General features: G+C 46.9%; 1 protein-coding gene across 1 annotated transcript in view; it reads left to right on the top strand.

The window, feature by feature from the left end:
* Positions 1-2,333: 2,333 nt before the first annotated feature.
* The window catches only part of PM20D1 (peptidase M20 domain containing 1), a 29,601-nt gene continuing 9,009 nt past the window's right edge, over positions 2,334-22,925 (top strand). The window contains 14 exon segments of the mRNA XM_003938338.4: positions 2,334-2,522; positions 4,464-4,550; positions 7,152-7,384; positions 7,802-7,888; positions 8,489-8,619; positions 8,920-8,960; positions 8,963-9,038; positions 10,492-10,567; positions 11,046-11,107; positions 11,372-11,450; positions 13,212-13,228; positions 13,230-13,278; positions 20,174-20,342; positions 22,077-22,176. Of these exon segments, the coding sequence (XP_003938387.2) occupies positions 2,354-2,522; positions 4,464-4,550; positions 7,152-7,384; positions 7,802-7,888; positions 8,489-8,619; positions 8,920-8,960; positions 8,963-9,038; positions 10,492-10,567; positions 11,046-11,107; positions 11,372-11,450; positions 13,212-13,228; positions 13,230-13,278; positions 20,174-20,342; positions 22,077-22,176 (1,376 nt within the window). The 5' untranslated portion in view covers positions 2,334-2,353.

Genomic DNA, 22,925 nt, shown 5'->3' on the forward strand with positions numbered 1-22,925 from the left:
TCCCTTGCTGGTGAGGAGTTGTGATCCCTTTTAGGAGGAGAGGTGTTCTGGTTTCGGGAGTTTTCATCCTTTTTATGCTGGTTTCTTCCCATTTTTGTGGGTTTATCCACCTGTTGTCTGTCTCTGTCCCAGGGAGTTGGAGCTTTATGAGTTTCCGTTGCACTACTGCCTTTTTTTGATTTTTCTTTCAGGTCTGACCCGCCCAGCTAGCAGCACGCCTAGCCACTGCCTGCCCGCAGGGGCTTTGCTGAGCTGCTGTGGGCTCCGCCCAGCTGCCCTGAGCTCTTCCCTGTAGTCCTTTTTATATGGGAGTAGTTAGAACTGTCTCGGCAACGGTGGCCCCGCCTCTGTTATGGCGGACTCTCTCTGTTGTGGGAGGTTGCCTCGGCAATGGCGGGTTGCCTCGGCAACGGGGGCCTACCTCCGTAGCGGTGGAGAGTCTCAGTAATGGTGGAAGCCCCTCCCCCACCGAGCCGGGCCGTCCAGGTTCAGCTGTGCTTGGTTTGAAGGGCTCAACCCAGAGGGTTTCCAATTACTGTTTTTGTTTTCGTTGTTGTTGGGGGTGGAAGGCTGGGACCAACCGAGCCTGATCACCTGGCTCCCTGACTCCGAGTCTTTTCTTTTAAGTTGAACGACCCCGAGTTCCGGTCGCTTGTTGAAAAGGCGCCAGGATCTCCCGTGCTGCGACTCACGGAGTCGGCTCGGACTGCGGCGCCGGCTCCTGGCGGATTTTCTGCCTAGGAATCTCCTGGCCTGACTCGCTATTTCAGATGAATGGCCCACTCTGCCGTCTCAGGGCTCTGCTCGCCAGCTAAGAGGGCTCCCAGACCAGTGGTTTTTGTATGGAGAACCGCAGCAACAGGGAGTGGTCACAGCAGCCGCGCGGGCGGAATCAGCCCCGCGGGGGCCAAAACAGCCGCACCGGCTGGGACTGCGACGCTGGCGACCCCTCTGCCTGGGTATCTCCTGGTCTGTGGGCAATAACAGTTCGTCTGTAAATGCGGCGTTCACTCACCCTCTGCACTTTCACTGGGAGCTGAAGTCCTGAGCTGTTCTTAGGCGGCCATCTTCCCAGCATTCTCCTCGACTCTATTTTTAACATTCTAGATCTTAAACTAGGTGGTGAATCCAGAAATGTTCATCATGTTATTCTTTATATCGTTATATATATGTGACGTATTTCATGATATTGTTTTAAAGTTGCTATTAAAAGTAACTACATGGCTGGAGATTTTTGTTTGTTTGTTTGTTTGTTTAAGCAGGATTAGTGGAATGGTTAGAGCAAAGCACTCTTCGCCTACGCAAACACCAGGAGTGTGAATCTGTAGCTTTAGTCACAGGTAGCAATATGGCCTTACTGGCTGTATAGCACTTACTGAATTTTTCTTGACAATTCTAAAATTTGAGAGTGGTGCCAGATAAAATTGCATCAGGAAATCTGGAAGGAATGGTTTCTTCTGACTTCAAGAAAACTAATTTTATATTTCTGTGACATAAGGCAGGTTTTCTTTTTTTCAAGAATTATCCTCCACTCTGAATAACTAAAATTTCAGTTTGCTGAATACATCAAAATCATTAGTACATCAAAATTCTCTTAAATATTTTATAGTAATCTTTCTAAAAATCCTTGTCTTACTGTACTTGCCTGGAGTTGCAAAAAATGTAGTGTTAGCATTAATATTCAAAGCACTTTAGAATAATTTCAAATTAGAAATATTTGAAATATGTGAAATATTTGGAACATTCAGAAACGTATAAAGAAAAAAAAATCACATACTATCCCAATATCCAGAAATTTCAACAAAATTTCTAAATTTCTAGGAGCCAACCCTCTGAGTTGATACTTCAAAGTAGTATCTATAAACAGAGTTAATTTGTTCCAATTTCAGATGAAATCAAGCTGGTAACCTAGAGAACTGCCCCCCAGGATCTAGGGAATGGTAGTCAAGTCCTAAACTTCGGAAAAACGAGGAGCGGAGTACGGTCTTACAAGCTTCGTGCATTTTGCTTTTCCCCCTTTATTTGATATGTTGTAATACGGGAAGGGATTTATGGGTGTCTCACAAGAGATCAAGTGCGGACCAGACCTGACTCTAACCTGTAGCCCGACCTCACCTCTGCTCTGCATCTGCTCGCCACAGCACGAAAAACCACAACCCCCGACAGGCCTTAGGGGGCTGGGGCGGGACCATTCCGTCGATTGGTTGTTCCGCAGTCCCAGCAAAGCGATGATTGGCCAGATCTAAGGATGACTGCTAGAGGGAATTAGAGCAGAGCCCGGGCCAAAAGGGCAAGTCCGTGGTTTCAGGTCAGAACTCCAGCGGCAGCCCGGCAGCAGGAGCTCGAGAGAAGCATGGCTCAGAAGCATGTTTGCGTGGTGGCCCTGGCGGCTGTGCTGCTCCTACTTTTCGCCACCGACTGCAGATCAATGGGCCTGAGGAGCCAGGAGCATCAGAGGGCGTCGCGAATCCCTTCTCAGTTCAGCAAAGAGGAGCGCGTCGCGATGAAAGAGACGCTGAAAGGTGAACCCGGCTCCCTTTCGCCCCACCTATGCTCAGATGTGCGTCTCACCCTCCCCAGGTCAACCCGTGACTCCCCGCTTCCACCTCAAAGGGTCCGCTACTGCAGCTGGAGCCCCGCCACGCACCCCGACACCCTTCCCAGCACGTGTGCCCAAGCTTGGGGAGGCCACACTTCCCCATACCTGGCTCCTGAAACTCTGGAGTGCCCTGCCTAACCTGGAAGCTCCGGTTTCACCCCTCTTAGCGTGACCACCGTCCCCTCTCTCCCCTGCTTGCCTGGAGTATTACACCAGCTGTCATTTGTAGAGCACTTTTAACTCGTGAAAGTTTGCATGCCTGTTAAATTACTGCGGTATGGTAAAATAAGACTAAATGATCTTAGTGTTATCTACAGAGGCGAGAAATTGAGGCCTAGGTCAGCTAAATGATCTTCCCCAGGGCCCCACGGCAAAGAATGGGCACTGGGTGACAGCATCTAATGCCTGTTGGACTCGCTGGGATCAGATGGCACTAAAGAAAGGGAGTGGAGTGTTCCTGGGGTGTGGGATCTTCCTAATTGTCAATCATAATTGAAGAACATGTCTCCCGCAGACCTCCAATCCAGACCAAAAACTCATTCCCCTTCTGAATCGGCATTTTCCAGGAAAGTTTCTGTTGAGTGCTAGATCCGATGGGCTGAAATCCTCCTTTACCATTCAGCTTAGCTCCAGTCTTTTGCCTTTCATTAAGTAATGGATTAAGCTAAACCGCCTGCATAAACATAGGCAGATGCTGGGACCAAAAGCTAACTTCAATGGTTGGTTATAGATTGTGTATATGCTAGAGTGACAGGCCTGGGAGGCGGAGCGGGGCTTTCCCAAAGCGTAGTATAAATAGTCCTCTAAAAGACATTAGGCAGCCACTCAAAGTCTCTGCACAGAAGAAAACAAAAGCTACGTAAGAACCTAGAATAGGGACCTCATAGCAACACAGCTTAGAACTCTGAGCAGGGAACAGAACACCTGAGCTCAGATCTTGGGTCTGCCCTTGAGTAGGCACTTGAATCTTTCTGAACCTCATCTTCCCCATCTATTTGGTGGGCTGTGCTGTTGCGGTGTTGATCCTTAGCAAAACTGATGGAGTTTGTCTTTCAGAGACCCTTCCTGGATGTTAAGCTGCCTCAGGTGAATTTATTCTCATGTGTTCTTCTTGGAGAGTGGTCTAATTCAGTATTCTCGTGACTCATGCTTTCCCTCCCAGTGCTGTTTGTCTTTGATCATGGAACTCTTTAAAGCCTGAAAGACTCAAAGGGATGAGCCTAGCGAAGAAGGTTCAGGATCTGAGACAACCGAGTAGGGAGGATGAGATTGTTTTAGGACTGAGGAAGTTGTTTGGGGGAACTTGACTCTTTAAATCCACCCCTTCCCAGGCATTACATGCCCAAAAAGCTGGCCTTGGTTGAGAGACTAGTGAGACTCTGCATGAGGAATAATCCTTTACACACAAAAACACACAAGCCTCATTGATGTAGGGACCCAGGACAGTGGGTGCCTTGAGAATGATTAAGCTTGGATTCATCAGAAGAAGTGGTGATTTCAGAGGCAGAGTGAGGCCTTAGGAAGAAATTTATAGTAGCTTCCCCTCAAGACCAGGGTCCAAAATCCATTTCCCCCTAATCTTAGACCGTATTTGTCTTTAAGAACCACATCGGCCTAAATAAACCCAGAAGACATGGGTTTAAATCTCTAGTCTACGTGTTGCTTGGGCAGCTCACCTAACCTCTCTAAGCTTTTTCCTTCATCTTCGAATTAGGGGAAAAAATAGTGCCTACCTCACATTAGTGTTTTGCCTCTGCAATACGATAATGAATACAAAAGAGATTTTCATGCACAGAGGACTGTAGAAAAAAACAATGATTAATTTATTTTTAATCTTTCATCTCTGATTATTTGACTCTGACAGGTGCCGTTCAGATTCCAACAGTGTCTTTTGGCCCTGAGGAATCCAATAGTACTGCCCTGGCTGAGTTTGGAGAATACATTTACAAAGGTCAGCTGCAAATCAGGAGCAAGGCGTGGGTGGTAGAAATAACAATAGAGATACAGTTCTTTTACAAAGTAATAAAGAAGTTTATTTTGTGACTTCTCAGAGGTTAGTCTAATTTCCATGGGCAGCATACAGACTGTAGATTAGCTCTTGGAAAAACTAAGCCACATATATAGGGCAAAGATCAAGAGTTCATCAAGCCATTGTGTTAGAGTATAAACTCTCTCAATCTTTTCCCTACATATGTGTCATTCAATAAATAGGAAATCATCAAAAGGTAGAACTAGGATTTCCTTTTACCTGTGGAACTGCCCAGACCTATGCTCCATGTTCCTCCTACCCCTACCTCCTTACGCACCCCCACACACCTGTACACATACACTCCACCTGCTCAGACCTACTCCAGATTCCTTACTAACACATTTCTAGGCCTCTAGGCAGTCAACAACTTTGAGCTATAACATCTGTCCCTTTCCCTCATCCCTACCACCCACGGAGTACAGAGCTATAGAAGGATGGGTCAGAGGAAAAAAGGATTCTTGGAACTCCTCCCTCCCCTTATTAAAATCTCATAAAGAGTAATGAGATTACATTCCTAAATCTTTTTTTTTTTTGAGACGGAGTTTCGCTCTTGTTACCCAGGCTGGAGTGCAATGGCGCGATCTCGGCTCACCGCAACCTCCGCCTCCTGGGCTCAGGCAATTCTCCTGCCTCAGCCTCCTAAGTAGCTGGGATTACAGGCACGCGCCACCATGCCCAGCTAATTTTTTGTATTTTTAGTAGAGACGGGGTTTCACCATGTTGACCAGGATGGTCTCGATCTCTCGACCTCGTGATCCACCCGCCTCAGCCTCCCAAAGTGCTGGGATTACAGGCTTGAGCCACTGCACCCGACCAACATTCCTAAATCTAATTAAAAACAGCCCCTCCAAAGTTATCGGAGGTGGGAGAAGCTGGCCTAGGAGCAGCAAGTAACCCCCTCTCTAACACCCTGGAACAAATGTCTCTGGGATTAGCCATGCATGGTGGCAAGCACCTGTAGTCCTAGTTACAGGAGGCTGAGGTGGGAGAATCGCTTGAGTCCAGGAGTTCAAGGCTACAGGGGACTATATGAATGTGCCACTGTGCTCCAGCATAAGTGAGAGAGCAAGTCCCTGTCTCTGAAAAAACAGAAAGGAAAGCAAAAACAAAAATGAATGACTCAGGGATTAGTGCCCAGTAGCCAAGCTAAGGCCAGCCTGAAAAGGCTGGAAGTCTTTATTAAATAGGAGATAAATATAGGAAAATACGCTGGGCGCGGTGGCTCATGCCTGTAATCTCAGCCCTTTGGAGGCCAAAGCAGGCAGATCACATGGTCAAGAGATCAAGATCTCCTGGCCACCATGATGAAACACCATCTCTACTAAAAATACAAAAATTAGCTGGGCATGGTGGTGCACACCTGTAGTCTCAGCTACTTGGGAGGCTGAGGCAGGAGAATCACGTGAACCCAGGTGGTGGAGGTTGGAGTGAGCTGAGATCACGCCACTGCACTCCAGCCTGGTGACGGAGATAGACTCTACCTCAAAACAATAAAATAAATGTCTAGTGACAGTAAAGTAGATAAGCTAGGTAACAAGATAAAACCATATTCTTCTTCAGTTTTTGGGTAACCACAGAAGTATATGTGAATTCTTCCAACAAAGCCAGAGAGAGAGAAAATTTATTTCTCCTATGCAGCTAAAGTCACTTGAATAATTGACCCTAGGAACATCTACACCTGCATGCAGAAGTATGATCTTGTGTTAAAAAGAATAATCTTATGTTCACATAGCACATACACTAGATGTATTATTTTTAAAAAAGAAAAATGTCTCTGAATTTTAAAATATAATATTTAAATATAATTCGGTTAACGGGGCCTACTAATTTAACATAATAATTTAATATAATTTAGTTAATGAAGCCTACTACAGTTACAATTTAACACATACCTCATCTTCATAGCTCTTTAAAATGTTCTTGCAATAGCATGTTATAGGTCAGACCAAGCCTGAGCTTGAGATATTGACCATCTTAATAGTGAGTCTTTTTTTTTTGAGATGGACTTTCACTCTTGTCGCCCAGGCTGGAGTGCAATAGTACAATCTAGGCTCACTGCAACCTCTGCCTCCCGGGTTCAAGCGATTCTCCTGTCTCAGCCTCCCTAGTAGCTGGGATTACAGGTGTGTGCCACCACACCTGGCTAATTTTTATCTTTTTAGTAGAGATGGGGTTTAGCTATGTTGGCCAGGTCGATCTCAAACTCCTGACTTCAGGTGATCTGCCCATCTCAGCCTCCCAAAGTGCTGGGATTGCAGGCATGAGCCACCACACCTGGGCTTAATGGTGAGACTTGATTTGCCTGTTACTACGTACTAATAGCACATTGAAATATAGGGAAGACAAATTTCAGAGATTGTCCAGGTAGATCAGGAATCAGACTAGCTTTGTCCTAGAAGGCTTCCTAAAGAAGGATGAATTTTTTTTTTTTTTAAAAAAAAGGGGGACAGGAAGCACAACATGGTAGAAAAACCTAAGGAAACTGTTAATCCTGGTTTCTCTCCCTGCCCTTTTTGCCTCTAGTCTTTCCTACAGTGCTCAGCACCAGCTTCATCCAGCATGAAGTCGTGGGAGAGTACAGCCACCTGTTCGCTGTCCTAAGCTCGGACCCCAGCTTGCAGCCCTGTCTGCTGCTGGCTCACTTTGATGTGGTGCCTGCCCCTGCAGAAGGCTGGGAGGTGCCCCCGTTCTCTGGGTTGGAGCGTGATGGCTTCATCGATGGTGGTGACACACTGGATGACAAGAACTCTGTGATGGTCTGAGATGCAATGTTCCCTCTGCCTTAGGGCCCTAAAGATCAATTCAGGATGGGGGTGCTTGGCTGACCCTGGGAGGAGGGAGATAACGGTAGAAAGAACCTGGGTTCCAGCCATCAGTTTGTCACTTCCCTTCTCTGGGCCTTGATTTCTCAACTATAAATAGGGATTGGAGTAGATGGTCCCCAGGGACCCTTTCAGCCCTGACACTGATATGTTCATGCTCTTCTCCCTGCGATAAGGGTTCTCTTTCTCCACATTCGGCCTCCTGTACCATTTGAGTCTGTTCTCCTTCAAGAGAATCTATCAGATCCTCATCCCACCAGCCCTAATGCAGGCAACTGAATGTTACTGATATCCTGGTACTCTCGCCTAAATAACGTCTTTCTGCTCTTCCATTGTACTTCTGAACCCCAGGCATTCCTGCAGGCCTTGGAGCTCCTGCTGATCAGGAATGACATCGCTCGAAGATCTTTTCTCATTTCCCTGGGCCATGAAGAGGAGGTAGAGCCTCCTTACCCTATACTTATCTCTGTCCTCTGGTGGGGAGAGGGGAGTGGGTGCTTAACCCTAGTCCAGTTTGCCCACAGCTGCAGGGTCTCTGTAATATGGTAGTTTGCCAACTTCTCTGTGTGTCTGCATGCCAGGACTATCTAAGGAGCTTGACCAAAATTCAGATTCCTGGGCCCTGTGCCATGCATCTGGATTTTCAACAAACTCTTTCATAATATCTTCATAATATCTGAGGGAGGCAGAGGTCCATCACCTATACCCTGAGAAACATAGGTGTGATGGAAAAAGAACTGACCAAGGAGAGCAAATGACTACGTTTTATTTCCAGTGATGCTACTTACTTAGACCCTGAGCAAGTCAGTTCACTCTTTTGGCTCAAGTTTTTTCATTTGTGATGCAAGGAAGGGTGGGCTCTTCCAGCTCTGACATTCCAGAATTCTGTGAGGCAGGATTGCCTAGGATCCTGTCCCCCAGGAAGGAGACTAGGTAGGAAGTTTCTGGAGCCCCTAGCTAGGCTGAATGGGTCCCCATTAGCTATGTCTGGAGGTCTGTCTCTGGCTGAGGACTGCAGCTCTGGGTTCAATGTCTGCTTCTTCAGGGGTTGGGGCTCAGAAGATCTCAGTCCTGCTACAGTCAAGGGGCGTCCAGCTAGCCTTCATTGTAGATGAGGGGAGCTTCATCTTTGATGGTTTCATTCCCGACCTCAAGAATCCCTTCACCACGTAAGTAAAGCACCCCATCCCTGACCTTGAAAGGAATTCTCTCCCCATTTGAGATGACCCCAGCCTGGTATCTGTGAGCCATGCTGAGACAGTTCTTTGTTTACACCTCTCGCATTAATTGCCCAGATCTTTAACTTCTCCTAGGCTTCCCCTTCTGTTTTTTCTCTAGCGTAAAATTTTTAAAGCAGCATGAAGCTACCTCCTTGCCCACTAGATTATTGCATAGATGGACCTGTGGGCCTGTGGGAGAATTCAGAGACAACAGAAGTCAGGAGGGTGGTTTCTGATCCTCTTCTACAGGATTGCAAACTCAGAGAAGGGTTCCATGAACCTCATGCTGCAATAAACATGACTCTAGGTCACTCTTCAGGTCCTCCAAAGGAGATGAGCATTGGCATCCTCGAAGCTGCTGTCAGCCAGTAAGCAAGTCCTGGCCCTCCTCCTGTGCCAGATTTGAGATGGAAGACCTGGAACTTTCCCACGTTAAATCTGAGGACACTAAGCTTCCTGCCCTAAAGTTGGGTTGCAAAGCTATGCTTCAAAAAACACTAGTGGAAGAACGGAAGGGGAAACCTAGAACAGATTAAAGATGTGGGAGATTAACACAAGAGGTGTAAACAAAGAGTTATCTCAGCATGGCTCACAGATACCAGGCTGCAGTCATCTCAAATGCAGTGAAAATTCTTCCAAGGTGGGTGGGGGTGGGGTGGGGGGAGGCCACAGGAGAGACAGAGCCACCGGTAGCCTGCAAAGGCTGGAGTAAGAAGAGGATCTATCAATATATCCATATGGAAAGCAAGGACCAACAGCCAGAAGCTAGGTCTGGCAACCAGAGTAGTCCAGAGTCCAAACATTTACAAATCACAAGCTGGTGCCAGGCACAGTGGCTCACGCCTGTAATCCCAGCACTTTGGGAGGCCGAGGCAGGTGGATCACCTGAGGTCAGGAGTTTGAGACCAGCCTGGCCAACATAGTGAGACCCCATCTCTATGTCTCTACTAAAAATACAAAATTAGCCGGGCATGGTGGCACATGCCTATAATCCCAGCTACTCAGGAGGCTGAGACAGGAGAATTGCTTGAACCCTGGAGGTGGAGGTTGCAGTGAGCCCAGATTGTGCCATTGCACTCCAGCCTGGGCAACAAGAGCAAAACTCCATCTCAAAAAAAAAATACAAAAATACAAAAATACAAAAATTAGCCAGGCATGGTGGCATTTGCCTGTAGTCCCAGCTAGTCAGGAGGCTGAGGCAGAAGAATTGCTTGAACCTGGGAGGCAGAGGTTGCAGTGAGCCAAGATAGCGCCACTGTACTCCAGCCTGGGCAATAGATCGAGACTCTGTCTCAACAACAAAAAAAAAAAAAAAAAAAAAAAAGAAAAAGAAAAAAGAAATCAGAAGTTGGCAATGACTGGTAGAGCTGTTGATATTCTCTACCTGTCCTGGCAGGAGGACAAAAATAAACAAGAGCTGCTGGCTATGCGTGGGGACAGCAGAATCTGTAACAGTAGAGCTCACCCCTGGCTGGCTTTTCTTAGCAAAGTGGGAAGGAGTGCTAATATTCATTCAAACCGTCAGGAGACTGATAACTCTGCCATACTATGGGATGTGCTACGAGAGTGGACACACAGGATTCTGGAGAGCAGCAGAGGGAGGAAAGACGGACCCTAATGCGGACTTAGTAGACAGGGAAAGCTCCTGCTGGTGTTTTGAGATCTTCAGAATGTTGAGTTGGTGGAGGTGGTAGGGAAGTGAATGGGAGACCACTTGGCCAGGAGTGTTGAAACTTCCTTCTATCTCCCTCCTTCTCTTCTTCAGACCACTGATCTTTGGCTGGGGTTCACTAAGTCTTGAGGACTCTGTTTCTCTTCCAGACTGGAGCAGACACCACTGCCTAACATGTTTGGAAGCTGGACACTGACAGCGACATTGGAGCAACTGGCACATGAGGTAAGGGAAGAAGTATTACATACTTCCAGTCAGCTAGGAACAAAAGAGTGACAGAAAAGTCACCCTCAGAGTAAGAAAAGGACCCCAGTGCTGGCCAGTGCTCTGCCTATTCTCACCTATTCCCAGCCAGTGGCTGAGCCAACAGAGGGATCTGGCTTGTTCTCTAGGGCTGTTAGTGTGTTTCTGAGACCCTAAGACCTGATACACCCTTTGGGAGCTGGTTCCCACTTATCCCTGAGGCTGCTGAGCAATTTTTCTAACCAATCAGATACGCCCAGCCAGGCAGTAATTGCCTCCCCATTCCTGACCCTCTAGCAGGGATTGAGCTAACTGAACTTAGAAACACTCCTGACCCCTAAGGGCCCCTGAGACAATTCAGAAGTAGAGAAAGACCCAGGTCTCAGAGAATCAGGCTAAAGTAGAGGTGACCCTGTGGTGCTGACCCCTCTGATATCCTGCTGACCTTGTTCTTTCCCAGCTTCCCTTCCCTACCAATATAATCTTGATCAACCTGTGGCTATTTAAACCCCTTGTAAGCAGGTTAAGTATTATCTTTCCTTCCTTCACATCCCTTACCTCACACCTACCCACCTCCCAGTCCCCTGTCTTTGGCCTTAACTGGGACTTACTAATCAATCCCTCAGCCACCAGACACTGCGTCTGTAAGTGTATATATTTAAGACATCTCTGAGATGTCTCTCAGTCTTAAAGATCTCCAAGGTTCAGGAAAGTGGGTAATGTTTCTGCTCTTTCCTTCACCCCATTGGTTCTTTCCAACATCTGACCTCGGTCCTTTTGTTTTAGGTATTTGGAGAGAAATTATGTAACCAATGCAATGGTCAGGACTACCACGGCATTCACCATGTTCAATGCAGGGGTCAAGGTAACATCGTTGGTTCTATCTAGTAGAGAGTAGCTCTATCTTCTGGCTCCTCCCTCCTCTGTGTGTCAGCTGCATCCAAGCCTAGCCACGCCGTGACATGGGCCTTTCTGAAATCTTGAAGGGAGTTAAACCATTCCTGTAACTGCCAGTACCACCAGCACAACTCCAGGGGGCACCGTTCACCTAGAGTACATTGTGATCTTGAAGCGCTCTGGTAATCTGGTATATAAGTGAATGATGCCTCTGAATTAATTCCTGGCATAACTTACTGGAGTGTCCAGCGTATCAGCTGCAGTGTTCATCAGAATAATAGCACTGTGTCCTTACAATTGAATGGCGTTTTCATTCCCCCGGGATACTCTGTTACTCCCTTTGAGCCTTCTAAGAGGCCTATGAGTATTGCCCCAATGACCAGTTGAGGAAACAGAGGCACAAAGAAGTTGCAACAGCTCATTTGCAGTAGCCCAGTTCCCCTGTCTCTGACCTAGCGCTTTTTTGCACCATACAAGTTCAAAGAAAGCTATGCATTTAGGGAGTCTCCTGACCTCCAAGGAACAATCCCTCCATAGCCTAATTCTGTTCTCCAATTAGTCAGATTCCTCCTGGTCAGGCAAAAAAGTGAGATTTTGTGGCCAGGCGCGGTGACTCAAGCCTGTAATCCCAGCACTTTGGGAGGCCGAGGCGGGTGGATCACGAGGTCCAGAGATCGAGACCATCCTGGTCAACATGGTGAAACCCCGTCTCTACTAAAAATACTAAAAATTAGCTGGGCATGGTGGCGCGTGCCTGTAATCCCAGCTACTCAGGAGGCTGAGGCAGGAGAATTGCCTGAACCCAGGAGGCGGAGGTTGCAGTGAGCCGAGATCGCGCCATTGCACTCCAGCCTGGGTAACAAGAGCGAAACTCCATCTCAAAAAAAAAAAAAAAAAAAAAAGTGAGATTTTACAACTGGACCTGGGAAATCACCAATCCCTGCTAGAGGGTCAGGAATGGGGAGGCAATTACTGCCTGGTTGGGCTTATCTGATTGATTAGAACAATTGCTCAGCAGCCTTGAGGATAAGTGGGAACAAACTCTCAAAGGTCTTAGGGTCTCAGAAACACACTAACAGCCCTAGAGAACAAGCCAGATCCCTCTGTCTTGGCTCAGACACTGGCTGGGAATAGGTGAGAACAGGCAGAGTGCTGGCCAGCGCTAGGGTCTTTTCCCTACTCTGAAGGTTACTTTTCTGTCACTCTTTTGTTCCTATGTGACCAGGAGTATGTGAGGAGTATATGTTCTTCTCATCCCCCTCAAGGATCAAATCTGATGTGAGCTCCGTGCTACCACATAATGAGGGCCAGCAGAGCCTCTGGCTGCCCCGTCTTGAGTAAGCACTAACGTTAACAGCTGCAGAAATGTCCTGGGTGTGCTGGGAAAGAAAGTGCACACAGAAGGCTTCTAATGGCACAGCATGGGGCCAAAGCAGAGATATCTGGATGATCAGAGAAAGCAGTCTTGCTCTGAACTTCTCTGTGACCCCCTCCAGGACCAAGAAGCACGAAGGTCTTGCTTAAAGCAGAGACACCCCTTCAGCTCTGAATATAACCACATGTCACTTCGCTGAGAGAAGACAGGAGGCAGATTAGAAAAGCTAAGCCTTGGGTCCTCAAGTCAAATCAGCCAGCTCTACCTGAGCTGAGGAAATTAGCATTTCCTGATCAGGGATCAAATGCGGATTTCAGGTTGCTTCAAGCCAGGGTTTTATGGTTCTCTCCCCAGGTGAATGTCATCACCCCCACGGGCCACAGTCAACTTCTGGATTCACTCTGCACAGACAGTCCAAGGGGTACGTACCATTTGTTCCAGACAACTCTTTCAGCATCAGAGAGTCGCAGCCCTCAGGGCACACGTTTAGCTGCAGTCCTAGGGCTGGTCTAGTGTCCTATTTGTTCAACCCACATTTTACAAAGACACGGGTACTTCACTAGGACTGGAGATCTCTGATTTGGGAGAATGTGGGGTCTGAAGTGGAAGATGAGTATGAATAATGATAGCAATATCTGTAGTAAGACATTATGTATGTAACATTATATATATGTAGTAGGCTTGCTATGTATTTGGCACCTTTCTAAGGTACACGCGTTTTAATCTTCACAACCACCCACCCTAAATCTGCATTTAACTGGTGAAAATTGAGGTACAGAGTACCAGAGCAATCAAATAGCATACCCAAGATTATACATCTAGCAGTCTAGCTCCAGAGTTAGTGCTTTTAGCTGCAACCCTAGACTATGATTATAAAAATTAGAGGTGAACAAATTGCCATAGAATCACTGCAAAGAAAGAAATTCATGCTGCCTCTTAGGGTCAAAAAAGTCTTTTCTGTGGCTGGGCATGGTGGCTCATGCCTGTAGTCCTAGCATTTGGGAGGCTGAGGCGGGTGGGTTGCCTGAGCTCAGGAGTTCGAGACCACACTGGTGAACACGGTGAAATCCCGTCTCTACTAAAAATACAAAAAATTAGCCAGGCATGGTGGTGTGTGCCTGTAACCCCAGCTATTTGAGAGGCTGAGACAGGAGAATCGCTTGAATCCGGGAGGTGGAGGTTGCAGTGAGCCAAGATCGCACTGTTGAACTTCAGCCTGGGCAACAGAGTGTGACATCATCTCAAAAAAAAAAAAAAAAAAGTCTTTTCTGACTGCTACAGTTTTGAACTGGACCTTAGAGGACCAACAGAACTTGGCTAGAAGTAAGACATTCATTGGGACTAAGGAGTAGGATACATTGGGGAAAGGTAATAGGAGATGAAAATTGATGGGAAATGGAGTTGTAGTTTAGGGATTTAGGCCTTGTATGCCATGCTGAGGAGTTTGGACCCTAATCTGTGAAATCTGTGACAGGCGAGAACTTTCAGAGGTTTTCAAACAAATACTGAGATTTGCTTTTAGAGTGGTCCTGCTGGCAGCAATGCAGAGGGAGTGCTGGAGGAGGAGACAGGAAGCTATTGCAACCTCTTAGGGAGTGCATATGAAGGTCTGAACAGAGGCCATCGTCATGGGGTGGAGAAGAGGGCTTCTCCCACCAGAGCTGGGAGAGAGGTAGGTTCAATAGGATGTGGTGTGTCTGCGGGTGTGGAGTGAGAGAAAAGCAGGGTGGCTCCAAGGTTTTTAACCTGGGTAGTTGACCAAGTAGTTAATGCCTTTGTCTAAGATGGGAATTCAAAAATAAGAACAAGTTCAAGAAGAAATATAATAGTTTAGAGGTGTGAGAAGCTTATATGAAATAGGCAATTATAAATACCTCAGGTCTGGAGAGAGATGAACTAGAGATACAGCTGGAGCGTCATTAACATATTGGGAGCCTCTAGAGTCAATAAAAGCCCATGAGAAGGATGTGCAGAGAGTTAGGAGGGAAAAGAGTGGAGGCCAGAGCCTTGCAATGGTCTGCTATGAATATCAGTTTTAAAATGAATGTATCATTGCAAACCACAATGAGTACTGTGATGAAGAGCAACCTGGTGCTTGTTAGATCATATAACAAGATTATCCATCTAGCAGTCTAGTTCCAGAGTTTCTGCTTTTAGCTAAAACCCTAGTTTATGATTACAGAAATTAGAGGTGAAGCCAAAGGGTGAGTAGAAGTTACGCAGAATGTCTGACATCCACAGTAAATGTCAGCTTATTTAAACATCAGGCTGGGCTAAACGGAATTAAAAAGGTAAACCCGATGCTTAAAAAAAAAAAAAAAAGATCCAAAAGGCAACCCAGTGACTGTCAGATGAGTAAGACCTTCCAGAATACGGTTAGGGACAGTTCTGTAACACAGCTCATCGAGGGTCAGTAGCCCTTGGACTTCTGTGGTCCTTTCTCCTAAGTTCTTCCCCAGGGAGGACTTTATTTGTCCTCATGCAAGGTGAGAGGCACACACTCCTCATTGTAGAGCGGGGAGCAGGTTGACATCCTGCCCAGAGCCAGCCAGCACTGAGGGGGCCTAGGCGGGGGGGCGAGTTAGGACCAATGTGAGCCCTGGGTTCTCCTGCTTTTCATCAGGTGCCAACCTTTGTGCTCTCCCTGGGGGCTCATGAGGTCAGGAAATCACTGAATTCCCCTCATTGAGCTTCTTTCCACCAGTTTTTTTCCAGCCTCCTTCTGACTCCATGCCCTTTCCAAGGGCTGTTTTCCACCCAGCTGGGGCTTTCATCTCCCCAGGTCCTGGCACTCTTCCCTCCTCTCTATTCCCCTGCCACAGTGGCCTGCCTTCCGGTCTCTCTGATGAAACCCCTGGAACCCCTGGGCCCATCCTGCCCATGTACTGCTGTGAGGAGTGGAAAGCCTCCATGTTCAAAAAGTTTGTAGGACTCATTCGTCCTGGTTACTCCTCTCCCTTGGGCCCCAGTTCCATGCATCCGGAACACTCCCTGCTGCACGAGCACAGAGCCTCGGGCTGGATCCCACAGGAACACAGGCCGCCCCCAGAGTTCTCCTCCTCCATATTCAACTTGAGATGCAGACAGGTCTCCAGCACTTACCTGTGAGGAACAAGAACCTTCAGAAATGGAAGAGGCTACCATGCTAAAGGAAGGTGTGTCCTGAATGGGCCTGAAGGAGTAGGAAGAAGGCCAGTGGGAGATGTTTGATGGAGTCTCCACTTGAGGGAAAGTTTTGGAATATGCTCTCTTGGACAGAAATTGTGCTCCTCATCACTAAAAGGGCTCAGTAAGAATGTTGAACAGGTTCTTTCTTTTCTTCCTTCATTGATTCATTCAAGTGTCTGCTGCTAGCTACTGTGGACTAGACATTCTCCTAAGCATTTGTGAGAATGGTGAATAAGACAGACAGGATTCCCATTCTAATGGTGCTTACAGTCTAGTGACGAGACAGCAGTAAGCAAGGTGATTTTTTTAAGTGGTAAATACCACAAAGAAAATAATAGGATGCTGTGTCACAGAGTAATCGTGGGGTAGGGGTAGAGCAGTGAGCTCCTTTAAATGCAGTGGTCCGTGAAGCCCTCTCTGAGGAGGAGCAAAGACCTGGCAATTGCATCCAGGCAGTAAGAGCACAAAGTAGGGAGCAGTACAGATGTCCTCTAATTTTGACAGGTAAGAACATGCTGCGTGTTTGTGATGCATCTAGTACTGTATTACTTCCTGTGGAGTTTATTCTATAATCCCAGTGCTTCGGGAGCCTGAGGCCAGAGGATTGCTTGAGGCCAGGAGTTCAAGACCAGCCTGGACAACACAGCAAGACCCTATCTCTACAAATAAAAATAAAAATTCACCAGGCACACTCCTATGCTCCCAGCTACTCACAGGAAGCTGAGCCAGGAGGATCTCTTGATTCCAGGAGTTGGAAGTTACAATGAGCTGTGATCACACCACTGCATTCCAGCCTCGGTGACAGAGCAAGTCCCTGTCTCAAAAAAGAAGAAGAGGGTTAGATATTACGTGACACCATATCTGAGTCCATTATAAGGAAGGCATTTATAACCGAATTGCTCAAAAATTGAATGGCATATGGCATGCAGTGACGAGCTTTCTGCCACTGGAAATATTCCAGCAGGTGGGAAGACAACCTGTTGTGAGTTTTCTAGTAAGCAGCCTTACAGCAGGCCAGAAGCTGGACTTGCTAACTCTAAAGACCTTACCTGTTTTTAAGTATCTACTGTCCTTGCCTTTAGCAGCTGTACCATCCATTTACAGGAAAATATCTCTACACATAAAACAGAACATAGTGTTGTGGGAATGCACTGTAAGAACTATAGGAGATCAGAGAAATGAGAGATTCATGTGCTCTAAAGTCACCTTTGAGGTCTCTCACCATTGACAAGTTCCTCTCCCTAATCCCATTCTTGTACCTCTGATTCTTGCCCAAGAATTCTATTCTAAACAAGCAAATAACAGCTAACATTTTTTGAGTGCTTACCATGTGCCAGGCACTGCCCTAAGCACATCACACATATTAGCTCTAGTAAACGTCACCACCGCTTATGAGGTAGGTGCTACCATCATCTACATGTTAACAGATGGACAGCCTGAGGCACAGAGAAGTTAAGGAGCTTGTCCAAAGTCACACAATGGTGAGTGACTGCCCGAGGCACAAAGTTGGTTGTCACATCTCAATTTTTGTGCCTGCCCCCTCCTTGCTCAGATGATCTGTTGCCTCTTCTTTATCAGTTTCATATCCTTCCTTGAAACTCAAAGCTAAACATTCGTACCACTAAGGAGTCCATCTCAGATGAACACCTCCTCTCACATTCTAGTCCACACCACCTCAAAGTGTATATACTTAGGAAGCAGTAAAGCATTGTTCCCGTAAAGTCAGACAGATACCCAACCTGTCAATACTAACTATATAACCCACGGTGGTTGTTAAACAAAGCAACGCCTATTCTTATTTTTATTGGTTCACATCTTTTAAATTTTATGTATCCAAGATTTATTGCATACCTTTTATGTGCTTGCTACTGGAAATGCGGAAATGAGATAGACACAGTCCGTGCCCTTGAGTCAGGGCCTGGCCTGGCAGCTAGTGGGAAACCGGAGCTCTTGCAGCCTCTTACTGCAGGGCTCCAATCTGCATGCCTTCTTCAATTTCTGGAGACAGGACCTTTAAGGAATTTGGGGTAGTGGGCACAGCCCCAACCAACCTCATGGAGGCTGACTTCAGAAACTTGCCAATGGGCTGAGAATATGTCAAGACTGTGCATTAATTCTTGTATTAGAATATTTGTATTATAAGGGCTAGAGTGAAAACATGTTCTGAGAAGTGAGAATACACTTTGATGAACCCCTTCACCCATTCAACAGCAGGGTATTTGTTTTGATTCGAATGATGGTTTCTAACCCAGAAGTGGGAAACTCCACTTCCTCTCCAGACTCAGCTCCTAACATTCTTCTGGCATATAAGAGGTACCCTTGGGGCCGGGCATGGTGACTTATGCCTGTAATCAATCCTAGCATTTTGGGAGACTGAGGCTGGCAGATCATCTGAGGTCAGGAGTTTCAAGACCAGCCTGACCAACATGACAAAACCCTGTCTCTACTAAAAATAGAAAAATTAGCCACACATGGTGGCACATGCTTATAGTCCCGGCTACTTGGGAGGCTGAGGCAGGAGAATTGCTTAAACCCAGGAGGCAGAGATTTCAATGAGCCGAGATGGCGCCACTGCACTCCAGCCTGGGCCACAGAGCGAGACTCTGTCTCAAAAAAAAAAAAAAAAAAAAAAAAAAAAAAAAAAAAAAAGGTACTCTTGGCCAGGCATGATGGCTTATGCCTGTAATCCCAACACTTTGGAAGGCCAAGGCAGGCAGATCACTTGAGGTCAGGAGTTTGAGACCAGACTGACCAACATGGTGAAACCCCGTCTCTACTAAAAATACAAAAATTAGTCAGGCATGGTGGCACATGCCTGTAATCCCAGCTACTCGGGAGGCTGAGGCAGGAGAATCACTTGAACCTGGGAGGCAGAGGTTGCAGTGAGCTGAGATCACGCCATTGCACTCTAGCCTGGGCAACAGAGTAAGATCCTGTCTCAAAAAAAAAAAAGTTACTCTTAAGGTAATGTCCCTCATTCAGGTGATCTGCAGCTATGGGACAACGCTTTTCCTAGAGCAGAGGCAGTTTATTTATTTATTTTATTTTATTTTATTTTGAGATGGAGTTTTGCTCTTGTTGCCCAGGCTGGAGTGCAATGGCGCGATCTCGGCTCACTGCAACCTCCGCCTCCTGGGTTCAGGCAACTCTCCTGCCTCAGCCTCCTGAGTACCTGGGATTACAGGCACACGCCACCATGCCCAGCTAATTTTTAGTATTTTTAGTAGAGACGGGGTTTCACCATGTTGACCAGGATGGTCTCGATCTCTGGACCTCGTGATCCACCCGCCTCGGCCTCCCAAAGTGCTGGGATTACAGGCTTGAGCCACCGCACCCGGCCAGAGCAGAGGCAGTTTTAAAGCAACTAGTGAACAAATGGTTTGGGACTAGTGCTGGGGCTTTGGAGAAGGGGAGGTCCCTCTAAGCCAGTGTCCTGGTCCATTCCTACATGGCTGTATGTGACCTAATCCTCAGGGTCTGGTCTACTTCCCGACTGGGGCCAGGAATTTTTCTGGATTCACTCTAGCCATTTCAGACTGAATTTTCTAGAAGTTTCCTCAGGTGCCTTCCTGAGGAAAGGAGTCAAAGAGAGAAAACTTGAATACCAGTATCACAACTTCTGACTTTTTGTCTGTGTTGAGCTCATCTTCCTGGCTCCAGTACAGTTGGTTACAAACAGGAAGCCGGAATGCCCAGAGAGGGGAGAGAAAAGTGTGTGACCCTTTTATCACCTGTCTGAGACTCCCTGAGGCTGAAATCAGGTCATCACATCTATCCCCCAGCCTCGAGATGATTGACATTCGGCTGTCTCCTCAACACTCATCCAGCCTGTGGCTCACCATCCAAGGGGAAAGATGCATAACTTCCTGATTTTCCAATTCCCCACCTGATTCATGACTGTAAGACAAGTCTCCCAATGCATTTAACCTAAATCTATCAAGCTATAGATTGCTTTCCAGGAAGACCCAGCTCTTACATCACCTATAGCCAGTCAGCTGAAATTGAAGTCCCAGTGCTTAAAAGAATGAGTCCTCTCTGTAAACCCCCGGGCTCTGCCTTTCTGGAGAGAAATCAGGATATTTAAATTAATATTGTACTTGCATAGCAAATCCATGAGAAATTGAACCCCCTTTGTTTCTACCTTGGAGGTCCTAGAACTCACCAAGAAGATTGTGGCTGATGACAGAGTCCAGTTTCATGTGTTGAGTGCCTTTGACCCCCACCCCATCAGCCCTTATGATGACAAGGCCTTGGGCTACCAGCTGCTCCGCCAGACCACACAGTCTGTCTTCCAGGAAGTCAATACTGTCACCCCAGGTAATGACTTCATCAGCTGTGACTAGAGGGAGGAGGGGGCTGGAACTGTTTCCTATCCAGTGTCTACTTCCCCACCCCCACCCCAGATGTTCAGCCTGGAAACAGCTGGCTGCTTCCCCTCCTGAGGGGACTGGAACTGTATTTCCCCCTCAGAGTGGAAGTGAGAACGCAAACAGGAAAGGAGCGGAAACAATAAATTAGGTCAGTCAAGCCTGGGTCCTTGCTTAACCTAGGCCAGCCACTCTGGCGTAGAGGCAAGGATTGGCTTAGACTACTGCCTCCTCTCCAGGGGCCACAGAAGGGGCCCAGATCTTCCCCGTGTCTGGTTCTGATCCATTCTAAGATAACAACTCAGCAGCAGAGCTCAGAATCCTCAGCCCAGAAAAACCTCCCAGCCCATACCCTTTGCCTTAACCTAATTTATGCCTCACAGACCAGACCAATCCCAGCACCACCCCTCTGGCCCCCTTCTGCAGCCTTCTGGCACACCATCCAAATCTATGCTTTGCACAGGGTGGTTCTCCAATCTAAGAAGCCTCCGGGGAACTATTAAAATACAGATTACCTGAACCCACAGCAAAGATTTGGGTTAACCAAATCTGCAAGGGACCCTGGAATTTGCCTTTTTCACAAATACTCTCAGGTGATTCTAACACAAGGTGATGACTGACCACAGTTTGAGAATCTCTGGTAAATGATTGTTGCTCTAATATTAAGATATTGCTCAATAATAATGATATTGCTCAATAATTAATGCTCTAATATTAAGGCCTGTGTCTAGTTTTCTTTTCTCCTGGTTTAATCAGAGATTGCTCCAAACATCCAGGAACCCAGCTCTCACAGTCCCAGATTCTCCTCTCTTGGCCCTCAAAGGCTACCTACTCTACTCTCTCTCTTCTGGAGCACTTACTGTACTCCACCAAGGGGCCAGGCTTTCACAGAAAAAAGATAGGCAGAAATCAACCACAAAGCAAGGAACTGTGAAGGGCCTGGATGTCCATTTGAAACCAGGAGTGGAAAATGGAACAAAACACAAATCACCATCTCAAATAACCCCACACACTTGAACTGATGCTCCACGTGTCTTTTCCCAAAGAACACAGTTATGGGCACAAGTCCCAGCCCCTGCTAGGTGACCTGCTACCACCTCAGGAGAGTGGGAGACTGGAAAGAGAGTATCCTGGCACTTTCCAGACCTGAGGTTTGACTCTAGGAAGACAGAGTCACTCTCCAGAGAATGAGGATAACAGGAATTTCTTTTTTCCAATTCAAGAGGATTGCATTTTATAATAGTAAAGTTCTCCCAAGGGTATTTATTTCTGACCGAGGGTATTTATTTAGAGTGATACAGAATAAAGATCAAGTGATAAAGAAGTGCTATCTAGATTCTGGTTTCTTAAATAGCAAATGGTCATGGCCTTGGGTATGGAACGAACATATTGACCTCCCTGCTCGCCACGGGGAGAGGACACTTCCAAGGGCATTGGTAAGCCATCCTTTGAATCGTCCATCCAAGGGATGGCTCACCAATGCCCTTGGAGAATCCATGTTCCTGGCTGAAATAAATGGTGCTTCTCGTAAGGATAGCTATAGGCTTTCAAGAGAGCCCAAGCCTTGCTCTGTAAAGACCCAGCACAGGTGTAGTCCTAATTTTCCAGCCAGGCCACCAAGCTGCCACTTGCTTGGTTTGGTTGCTCATGTAAAGCCCCTTTCCTGTTGATCTTCCCTCTCTAGGTACCTGTATCGGCAACACAGACAGCCGACACTTTACAAACCTCACCACTGGCATCTACAGGTTCAGCGCCATCCAGCTACAGCCTGAAGGCTTCAGAAGGTGAGTGGAACAAGTTTGAGCAGCAGGTGGGAAAAGAGAAATACACTTGACATGTCCCTTTCCCACCCCATGCTCCCGACAGTTCACAGGATCAGGGGAAAGCTGGGATTTGGCAAAGCGAAATGGAGACATTGTAGAACCTAACCCATCTACCATCCTCATTGCCAGAGTCTTGCCACCCCCTAGAATTTATGGAAGTTGGCCCCTCTTTTACAAAGAAGGAGATAATTGGGTGATTGGGGGGAACCTGGTGGAATCAGTACCCTTGGGTGCTAATCCCAACTCTTCCTCTCTTTGGGAGAGGGCTTATGCTCTGGACCCCATTTTCTTCACTTACATGAGGTCAAAGGTGGGTGCGTGCTTTGACTTCTCAGAAGAAAGCACTATGGAAATCCAAGATGTGACCACCAATTTTAACTGCTCTGTGTGAATTACTATTTCTGTGGGTTCTTCGGCAAATTTTTAATCCTGGGGCATGGGAGGATGATTTCCATTTGCCTCTCTGCTGCTTACCACATCCAGACCTGATTTCCCCATCCTAAGTGCTCTGTCTGTAGACACAGCAAAACTATTTGAATAGGAGCTTAAGAACAGCTTTCATGATTTTGTTTTTAAATGGGAGGTAAGTAGGTACCCTGTGTTTCCTTTTATCTTTGAGATTACATGTATAGTTTGGTCCTTGTTTGTTTTGTTTGGCTCTGTTTCACTGTGGGGAGGCAGGTTGGTGGATGTGAGGTCTGATAGTAAAG

This window comes from Saimiri boliviensis, chromosome 14 (assembly GCF_048565385.1).
Source record: "Saimiri boliviensis isolate mSaiBol1 chromosome 14, mSaiBol1.pri, whole genome shotgun sequence".
Classification (NCBI taxonomy): Eukaryota; Metazoa; Chordata; class Mammalia; order Primates; family Cebidae; genus Saimiri; species Saimiri boliviensis.